Raw genomic sequence first — 10,884 nt, forward strand, 5'->3', positions numbered from 1 at the left:
GGTCCCAATCGCGGTCGTAAGTCGGCGACTACCTGTAATTCTATAGCTTAAACAGGTTTGGGGGGCTGGATTATCTTCTTTCTAATTCTTTTCCCCCCAACCGGTCGAGGCGGATGGCCCCCCAAAAGAGTCTGGGTCCTGCCTGGAGTTTCTTCCTCAATGAGGGAGTTTTTCCCTCCACTGTCTCTGATGCTCTGGAGGGTTCAGTTGGGTTTCTGTCTGTTAAAGCGCTTTGACATGTCTGTTGACGTGATTAAGTGCTATATAAATAAAAGTTGATTGATTGATCGATTGATTGAGTACAGAGCCTAAAGGGCTGTACATGGCCCGCAGGCTGTTGTCTGTCAATGTTTGGATTAAGGCATTGAAAACACCTCGATGAACACTGTTTTCAAGACCTGGTTAAGTTGACATCTTTCAAGAAATGTGTAAATGTTGCTCTGTACTTTCTACATGTGGACAAATGCAGCTAGCCAGCCTGCTAGCCGTGTTCTGCAGCAATGGAACACGCGTGAACTCATTGACGTGGTCTCTGGTTTTGTCCCTGCAGCTGATGCTGATGTCGGTGCTGAACTGCCTGTTCGAGTCCCTCAGTCAGATCCTCAGGTGCGTTGGTTTCTAGAAGAGACTCCTGCTGTCCAGATGTGACAGGAACAGCGATGCTGAAGCGTTCCACATGCATCAGTCCTAATCTCCACGCTCACACTGCCATCCCTCCACCAGAGCCCGTCGGATGATCACCAGTCTCTGTGGAGGAGATGTTAAAAACAACAGGATGGATGTCAGCCTTAAAACCAGACATAATGTTTGACCAACAAGAGACACGACACCCGTCCTCACTTCAGACGTCTGTCCAGCATTTTAGATGGATCGGTTAGCAAAGCTCTGTGTGTGTGTGTGTGTGTGTGTGTGTGTGTGTGTGTGTGTGTGTGTGCCACACACAGCAGCTGATGTGGTTGCTATGGCAACCAGTGCAGCAGTCAGAGCGTGAGCGACAGAGACACGGACAGATTATATTATTACACAGTGTGAGTCAGGCTGCTCTTGCTGTGTGTAAACTCCCATGATGCAGCGTTCCACTGTCCAATCAGAGAGGCTGCTCAGTGGTGACATCATAGTTTCAGTTCATGTGGAGGTTTTATTTATTGTAAAACCATTCAGACGTTTCATAATGTTTGAAACTATGTGTGAATGTAATCACATGTTGTTCCTTTGCACTGTGTGACTGTTCTCCAGGAAAAACGTGGAGCGTCGATGTTTACTGGATAACATGGAGGGTGTGTTCCTGGTCGTGGACGAAATCATCGATGGGGGGTAAGAGAAGAGTGGATTTTTATTGTATTCCAGTACGTCATTGTTAGCTTCTGGATTCAGAATAGAAATTTGTTCTGTGGTGAAATGCAGTTATTTGACCACGTGTTGGTGGATGGATACATCAGTGAGACCGCATCTCGTTCTTTACCACGTGTTGGTGGATGGATACATCAGTGAGACCGCATCTCGTTCTTTACCACGTGTTGGCTGATGGATACATCAGTGAGACCGCATCTCGTTCTTTACCACGTGTTGGTGGATGGATACATCAGTGAGACCGCATCTCGTTCTTTACGTGTTGGTGGATGGATACATCAGTGAGACCCCATCTCATTCTTTACGTGTTGGTGGATGGATACATCAGTGAGACCCCATCTCGTTCTTTACGTGTTGGTGGATGGATACATCAGTGAGACCGCATCTCGTTCTTTACCACGTGTTGGTGGATGGATACATCAGTGAGACCGCATCTCGTTCTTTACCACGTGTTGGTGGATGGATACATCAGTGAGACCGCATCTCGTTCTTTACCACGTGTTGGCTGATGGATACATCAGTGAGACCGCATCTCGTTCTTTACGTGTTGGTGGATGGATACATCAGTGAGACCGCATCTCGTTCTTTACCACGTGTTGGCTGATGGATACATCAGTGAGACCGCATCTCGTTCTTTACGTGTTGGTGGATGGATACATCAGTGAGACCGCATCTCGTTCTTTACGTGTTGGTGGATGGATACATCAGTGAGACCCCATCTCATTCTTTACGTGTTGGTGGATGGATACATCAGTGAGACCCCATCTCGTTCTTTACGTGTTGGTGGATGGATACATCAGTGAGACCGCATCTCGTTCTTTACCACGTGTTGGTGGATGGATACATCAGTGAGACCGCATCTCGTTCTTTACCACGTGTTGGTGGATGGATACATCAGTGAGACCGCATCTCGTTCTTTACCACGTGTTGGTGGATGGATACATCAGTGAGACCCCATCTCGTTCTTTACGTGTTGGTGGATGGATACATCAGTGAGACCGCATCTCGTTCTTTACCACGTGTTGGTGGATGGATACATCAGTGAGACCGCATCTCGTTCTTTACCACGTGTTGGTGGATGGATACATCAGTGAGACCGCATCTCGTTCTTTACCACGTGTTGGTGGATGGATACATCAGTGAGACCGCATCTCGTTCTTTACGTGTTGGTGGATGGATACATCAGTGAGACCGCATCTCGTTCTTTACCACGTGTTGGCTGATGGATACATCAGTGAGACCGCATCTCGTTCTTTACCACGTGTTGGTGGATGGATACATCAGTGAGACCCCATCTCGTTCTTTACGTGTTGGTGGATGGATACATCAGTGAGACCGCATCTCGTTCTTTACGTGTTGGTGGATGGATACATCAGTGAGACCCCATCTCATTCTTTACGTGTTGGTGGATGGATACATCAGTGAGACCCCATCTCGTTCTTTACGTGTTGGTGGATGGATACATCAGTGAGACCGCATCTCGTTCTTTACCACGTGTTGGTGGATGGATACATCAGTGAGACCGCATCTCGTTCTTTACCACGTGTTGGTGGATGGATACATCAGTGAGACCGCATCTCGTTCTTTACCACGTGTTGGTGGATGGATACATCAGTGAGACCCCATCTCGTTCTTTACGTGTTGGTGGATGGATACATCAGTGAGACCGCATCTCGTTCTTTACCACGTGTTGGTGGATGGATACATCAGTGAGACCGCATCTCGTTCTTTACCACGTGTTGGTGGATGGATACATCAGTGAGACCGCATCTCGTTCTTTACCACGTGTTGGTGGATGGATACATCAGTGAGACCGCATCTCGTTCTTTACGTGTTGGTGGATGGATACATCAGTGAGACCGCATCTCGTTCTTTACCACGTGTTGGCTGATGGATACATCAGTGAGACCGCATCTCGTTCTTTACCACGTGTTGGTGGATGGATACATCAGTGAGACCCCATCTCGTTCTTTACGTGTTGGTGGATGGATACGTCAGTGAGACCGCATCTCGTTCTTTACCATGTGTTGGTGGATGGATACATCAGTGAGACCCCATCTCGTTCTTTACGTGTTGGTGGATGGATACATCAGTGAGACCGCATCTCGTTCTTTACCACGTGTTGGTGGATGGATACGTCAGTGAGACCGCATCTCGTTCTTTACCACGTGTTGGTGGATGGAGACGACATCAGTGGGACCGCATCTCGTTCTTTACCACGTGTTGCGTGTCTATTGGCTGACCATAGACATGGTTTAGTTGTTTTAAATGGAGAAATGTTGTTTAACTTCTGAGTTCAGTCATGGAAACTGATTCAACTCGTATCTCAAGGTTCTACTGTTGGTTCCACTGTAGGTTCTACTGTAGATTCTACTGTAGGTTCTACTGTAGATTCTACTGTAGGTTCTACTGTAGGTTCCACTGTAGTTTCTACTGTAGATTGTACTGTAGGTTCTACTGTAGGTTCTACTGTTGGTTCTGCTGTAGGTTCTACTGTAGGTTCTACTGTAGGTTCTTCAGTAGGTTCTACTGTAGGTTCTTCAGTAGGTTCTTCTGTATGTTCTACTGTTGGTTCTACTGTAGTTTCTTCAGTAGGTTCTGTAGGTTCTACTCCAGGTGATGATGCTAGACACGTTCACAGTTTGTTAGTGTTTGCTTGGTGAATGGAAGAATCCAGTATTCCCAGTCTTGATTGGCTGCTTTCTCCTGTTGCCAGGGTGATTCTGGAGAGCGACCCCCAGCAGGTCCTACAGAAGGTCAACTACAGGGTAAGATGGTTTCAGTTCTTACAACAACCAATCAGATCCATGAACTGATTCTTTCTCCTGGACGTGGGAGTGGCTGTGCTCCTGATCATCACTGCTCTACCCACTTCCTGTCAGCTGATGTCAGAGCCAGCCAATGGCTTCGTCCGGTTTGATTACATCACCGCTAAACTAAACACAATGATGCTGTTTGTCTTCCAGGCGGATGAAAACCCACTGTCTGAACAAAGTGTGGCTCAGGTACACACACACACACACACACACACACACACACACACACACACACACACACACACACACACACACACACACACACACACACACACACACACACACACACACACACACACACACACACACACACACACACACACATACACACACACACACACACACACACACACACACACACACACACACACACACGTTAAGTGTAGATCAGAGGTTCCCACTCATACACAGATGTGGAGGAGAGAAATCCACTCATCAACTGACCATTTTTACAACTTGACATATATCGTTATTATGTTATTACTTAATAATGTTAGAACATTATTAAGTAATAACATAATAACGATATAACATTAAAACTTTATAACCTTATAACAAACATTTCTGTAGTTTTGTGTTGGACTGAAATGTTTCCCTGTTCGTGTTGCTGCTGTGGTTCCTTCCTGCCTGTAGGAATTCACATGTGCATGGACATGTTTTTGTGCTTGTTGGCTTGTCAGAGGTTGTGTGTGTGTGTGTGTGTGTGTGTGTGTGTGCGTGTGTGTGTGTGTGTGTGTGTGTGTGTGTGTGTGTGTGTGTGTGTGTGTGTGTGTGTGTGTGTGTGTGTGTGTGTACTAATGCTCTAAGCTTTTCTTGATCTGTTGCTTCGCCCTGACAGCACCTAACAGAGAAACTGGCTCTCACCACTAACGTAAGTCAAACTAACTTTCCAACTGCTCTGCAAACCGTCTGACATTCTGATCTTTACAACAAAACAAGCGAAACTTATTTTTGAAATGCATTAAGGTAAATAAAAACCATTAGAAAACTGGTACTTTTGTTTCGCACATTTAAATTTTTTTTTTTTAAATTTTTTTTTTAAAATGTAAAAATTAAAAAGAACACACAGCACCACCACCGCAACACAACATCACCCGTACGTCTTTAGAGGGGGGTCAGGAGCTGAATGTTGTGTAACGCAGGAATGCATCAACAGCCAGATGATGGATGGAGAGCCGCTGTACATATGGTACATATGGATTTGTTTAAAAATGATCAATCTGACAGACAGCTGATGGAATGTGGGAGGATGTATTGATGAGATGACCCTCAGTGACCTCCAGCAGCACGTTGTTAACCCCCTGACGGCCGCCAGCGGTAGAAGCTGTGTGGGGATTCAGACACTGAACTGAAACTGATCTCAATTCTAAAAGATACGCAGCTATAAATTAAGTTAATCCCCACATTGAAAACTGAAGTTTATTCGATTATGTTCATGATGAGATGAGATGGGGTGAGGGAGACACGACACGCTAGACTTCAATAAGCAGTAGAGGAATATGTTTCTGCTACACACAGAGCGTGAGCAGCAGATAAACACAGAAATAACATTTTTTGTTTGTGCCTTTAAAAACTACATTTTCCAGGACTCTTCAGTGCACTAATTGTTCTTTGAACGCCATGTGCCCCCTGCTGTTAAAATGAAGAACTGCACCTCATTGCTGGGTGACTCAGATCAGAAACTTCTTCAGGGTTCGTCTGACAGTTGCCCCTCCTCTGGTCCCCAGTTTTCAAATGCAACTTTATTTAAAGCTGTGAAGAAGTCAGGGGAAACAAATCAGCAGTTAAGAGCTGAATAATTGATTTTTTTTCTTTCTAGTGGATCATTATATTTTACTTTGAGTGTGATCTGTTGATGTGGTTTGAAAGTGAGTCATTGAATTAGAGATTAAATGATGTTGCTGCTCAAATTGGTTTCAAGCAATTGTTCAAGAAGACAAGTATAAAGGCAACAACTTCATTAAATGAATGTAATAACTCATGAACAGCTATTAAATCGGCGCGATGTACCTGCTGAAACATCGACCATCACAGTCAGAGTGCTGCTTCTGGAGTTCCACCTAAACCTTAACATGGAAAAAAAAAGGAGTGAAATGGTTTATTTTATTTTATGCCCCAGAATGGAATGAAGTGGAAGAAATTGAAGTATTATTATTTTATTACTGTGTTTAAAATTTTTGTAAATGTATTTTGATACTTAATAATTACAGTTCCCGCAGTCCTTTGACTGTTGTTATTGGTGTTAAAGCTGAAACCTTTATAATGAGAGCTGACGTCAGTTCTGAAAACAACACACGTTTGTTGTGGCCCAGTCTGACCTCTAGTGGCTGAATATTAATACGGCAACGATCATGGAAAAAATATTTTTATCGTTAAAAACCTGCTTTTATTGAATTACTGACAGTATCATAGTTATGAAATGTAAATTTAAGGCTTTCAGTGCATTATTACTTCATTGACTGCAAATGCACATTTACATATTACTTAATTCAGTCCACTCATTCATGAGCTATATGAGCTATAAGTATATACTATGATATATGATGTATATTGTTATAAATAACAATAATAATATGAAAACACTCGAGTTAAAATGCTTCATAAATAAACATTCACACACATTTTCTTCACGTGTGGTTTCTTCTGTATTTTACCGCATTGTATTTGATGTACTGTGTGTGTTTTTCATCACCATATTACATTTATTTTGTACTGTGTTTTATATTTTGCAGGTTCTGCAGTCGGCCAAGGAGCAGATAAAATGGTCCATACTGAAATGAGTTGGAATCATTGAAGATATAATTATAGTCCCAAAGATTTTTCTATAGTAACATATTAAAGGGAATGTTGCTAGAAGCCTGTCGGCCAATAGGCTGCTTCCTTATAGCAGTTAACCAGCCAGTCTTAGGATTTTGCTTCTGTGTGTGTGTGTGTGTGTGTGTGTATGTGTGTGTGTGTGTGTGTGTGTGTGTGTGTGTGTGTGTGTGTGTGTGTGTGTGTGTGTGTGTGTGTGTGTGTGTGTGTGTGTGTGTGTGTGTGTGTGTTGTTTTGTTTTTTACAATTTGTAGGATGTGCACTTAATTTATTTAGTTGACCGGTGAAGCTGGTTCACATGGTGAGATCCCATTATGAGATCAGAGCAGTGACAGCTGGAGTCTTGAGGTCTGGATGTTTTCCTGGATTTATCCAGTACCACAATTATAAAAGAAAACGTGATTGGATTATTAATGTTTGGGGGGGAGCAGGATCTTTCATCCTCACTTGCTCAAAACAAAATATGACTATTGGATGTTCTGCATATAAATAACAGGCATCACTGTAGCAATGCTGTTTGAGTTTGTTTTGGGATGTTTTCTTTCAATGTGGCACATTTGCTAATTATTGTAGAAAACTGTTTTTTCTTCATGGGTATTTCCTTTTGATTTCTGAGTCAGTACGCATAGCCACTAATACACACCTAAGATCAATCAAACCTTTATCAGAGCGCTTACACGCTATTACTCACAGCACAAGGACCTTGAGCTGAAGGCCTTCATACTGAACAGGAAATACAAATTGCTGTTGCCAATGACAGAACACACACATCACACAATGCTTACTCAGATTAAAGATTACTATAATGGAAAAATAACTACAGTTCTAACTTGGATAAACGACAAAAAGTTACTGATGTCTTTTTGACATTTTGGACGTTTCCCCCCATTGATGCAGAAAATGCATCAGCAGAATATTTGTGACCTGCATTATTTTGAATTAAATTGTGTTACTTTGGATCTGAAGGAAACCCAGCGGTACGTTTGTATCGTTCAGTTTTGTCTCATTATTTCTGGGGGATCTGTCTGGTTCATGTATTCTACTCATCCACAGTGGCTCTCATTCAGGGTCCAAGCTTTCAGACTTAGTTAGAAAATATATCTGAATCTGAAGTTTCAAGGAGAAAAGTTGAAGCTCATTTAAAGTTAAAATGTTTTTATTCATTGAGCTTCACTTTCTGGCATCATTAGTGGCCCTCAGTTTGATAAACCTGTCATCTGTGCTCCTTTAATGTCTTCAAATGTGTGTAAAATCTGGACTACAAAAAATGGAAAGATGCTTTATGACACCACATAAATGTTAGCACTGTGTTCTAGAGGAACAATGTTACTGTGTCACTGTCTACAAAACCCTTATTTCCTTAAAATACAAACCTCACCTGACGGACAGCAAATACCTGCACATACTGGGGACCCTCAAGATTTTGTGTCCAGAATTATGAAGGAGGTAGAAGAGTAATGCATATTTTCTGAGAGTCAAATGTGTTAATAGATATTAATATTTTCATAGTTGAAAAAATTAAATAATCCAAAGAAAAAAATATTTTGTATACATTTGGATGTCGCCGAAACTGTCATCTTGTCTAATATAGGGCAATTTCTATGTCCATATATGAAACCAAAAATAAAAGATGGATAACTATCTTGTATTCTATGTCCTTTTATTCCTGTATAATAATAATAATAATAATAATAATAATAATAACAAATTAATGATAATAATGGTGTTATTATTAATATCATACAGCATTACTATTATTATTATTACATTATATAATAAGAATATGAAAATTGTTGGTTTAAGTGCTAAATTTTCTAGTTGGTCATCGAAAAAAATGGCAAAAGAGTAATTGATTTACTCCAATCACGAGTCAAATCAGGAGTCATACTAATATTAATGAGATGGGCGTGGTTATGATTTGTATTGGCGGAAATCTGAAGACGTCAGGAGGCATGTGGCCCAACTCCCACAGCCAATTGTTCGTTCCCGTCCTACTGTCCAGGAATGTGATTGGTCGGATGACTGGCCCGCCTACAAGTTGAAATACTGACCTGTGATCAGCCGAACACTCAACGAACTTACGGTAAAAATTAAATTAAATTAAATTAAATTAAATTAAATTAAATTAAATTAAATTAAATTAAATTAAATTAAATTAAATTAAATTAAATTAAATTAAATTAATAATCCAAAAATGAAAAAGAACGACACTGCCTGTCAGTTGAGGATTGATGAAACAGAATCTGTTATAGTCTCCATTTCACGCACATCTTTACACAACATTATTACAATTTTTTTTTAAATATTTTGTGATTAAGAGTAAAATATGAGAGAGAAAACATTACAAATAGGAGGAAAGGGCTTGATTGTAACCGTCCTGAGAGTAAACACTTTTTTTAAAAGTGATTATTGTAATAATATCCTGAGCCTGTCCAAACGCTCCATCCTGTTTCTGCCCTTCAATAGCTGTCATCTGATTCGAAACAATGGTCCAATCAAAAGCCGACGTTCTCGCACGTGACACAGCTTTGTTCGACTAAATGAAGAACATTTTAATAACTTAGTAAAGAGAATTTATTTATAAAACTTTGGCCCGTACGGGGATCGAACCCGCGACCTTGGCGTTATTAGCACCACGCTCTAACCAACTGAGCTAACCGGCCGGTGGAGACTTCAGTCTGACGAGGGGGACCATTCCCTGTCCTCCGTCCTTGTCCCGTCAGGGGGGTCCACACCGGGGTCCTCCTCCCGCTCAGGACCCCATCAGTGCCTGGATCCATTCAGGAGCTCAGAACCCGACGCCTCGGCTCAGCAGGGCGCTCATGATGCGGGGGCAGCGTGCGGGTCAGCCCGCTGCGGGGGTGAGGAGACACGAGGAAGGGTCGACCCGCTCGGAGGCTGGAGTCTGGTTCGGTTCCGTTCGATCCTCCTCTCCAGACCTCCACGGTCCCTGAACCGATCCCGCTTGATTTATGAACGAAAAGCGTAATGCGCGAAGTCCACCACTAGAGGGGGGTCATGAGCGGGTAGACTTAAACACTGTGACGTCATAATGATAGATAGATAGATAGATAGATAGATAGATAGATAGATAGATAGATAGATAGATAGATAGATAGATAGATAGATAGATAGATAGATAGATAGATAGATAGATAGATAGATAGATAGATAGATAGATAGATAGATAGATTGATTGATTGATTGATTGATTGATTTGGTAGGCAGTCACGTGATACCGTATGCGCATTCTATTGGTTGACGTCATCCTACGTTCCGTGAGGCACCAAAGTGTTTTAAACAGTCTATCAGAGTGTTTTAAAGGTAATACAGACAGAAGGTGGTTTAATATCAGTATGGGGGGGGGGCAGAAACGTTTAGATTACCGTAAATAATAGATCAATAGTTTGTCTCTCTATTGAGGATCTCATTAATCGTGTGTGGTTCCTGGAACGAGGGATCCCTGCAGACAGACAGACAGACAGACAGACAGACAGACAGACAGACAGACAGACAGGTAGTTTTGTCTCCCTCTGGTGGACAACAGCAGTAACTACCTCTTAACCGTCACCAGCTGCTTTATTTGCTGTTTTTCACAGGAACATGGAGTCGGCCCCCAGGGGCCGCTCTGGCCCCGGTGCTGACTCACCCTCCAGACACCAGTGCTCACCATCACCGTCTCTCCACCGGTTGGTCTGGTTTTCATTAGAGCGTTCAGACACGACTCATCTGAACGTCACATCCACAAGCCCCTCCCTCTTTAATTTGAGGAGTGTGAGTTGGTCAGGTCATATGATCAACTTGTTGTCATGACAACACCATCCCTCCGGTCCGTCCGGGTCCCAGTGGATCCTGGTGTCCCTGACTCCCAGCTGCCTGGTGTATATACGGCACCAGACAACAA

At 42.4% G+C, this 10,884-nt stretch overlaps 1 protein-coding gene and 1 non-coding gene across 3 annotated transcripts in view; one reads left to right on the plus strand and one right to left on the minus strand.

The window, feature by feature from the left end:
• Positions 1-8,621, plus strand: part of copz2 (COPI coat complex subunit zeta 2) — a 15,761-nt gene extending 7,140 nt beyond the window's left edge. Inside the window, exons 5-10 of one of the 2 annotated variants that reach the window (XM_068336226.1) lie at positions 551-606; positions 1,237-1,314; positions 4,067-4,118; positions 4,317-4,355; positions 5,005-5,037; positions 6,899-8,621. In XM_068336226.1, coding sequence (XP_068192327.1) covers positions 551-606; positions 1,237-1,314; positions 4,067-4,118; positions 4,317-4,355; positions 5,005-5,037; positions 6,899-6,946 — 306 coding nt within the window. In that variant the 3' untranslated portion in view covers positions 6,947-8,621. The remainder of the gene's footprint in view (positions 1-550; positions 607-1,236; positions 1,315-4,066; positions 4,119-4,316; positions 4,356-5,004; positions 5,038-6,898) is intronic. The other variant, XM_068336225.1, reaches the window with a different exon arrangement.
• A 948-nt stretch (positions 8,622-9,569) lies between these two features.
• On the minus strand, positions 9,570-9,643 carry trnai-aau (transfer RNA isoleucine (anticodon AAU)). The gene has a single exon. It is a non-coding gene; the product is annotated as a tRNA-Ile (tRNA).
• Between the last annotated feature and the right edge of the window lie 1,241 nt (positions 9,644-10,884).

Source organism: Antennarius striatus, chromosome 16, assembly GCF_040054535.1.
Source record: "Antennarius striatus isolate MH-2024 chromosome 16, ASM4005453v1, whole genome shotgun sequence".
Taxonomy (NCBI): Eukaryota; Metazoa; Chordata; class Actinopteri; order Lophiiformes; family Antennariidae; genus Antennarius; species Antennarius striatus.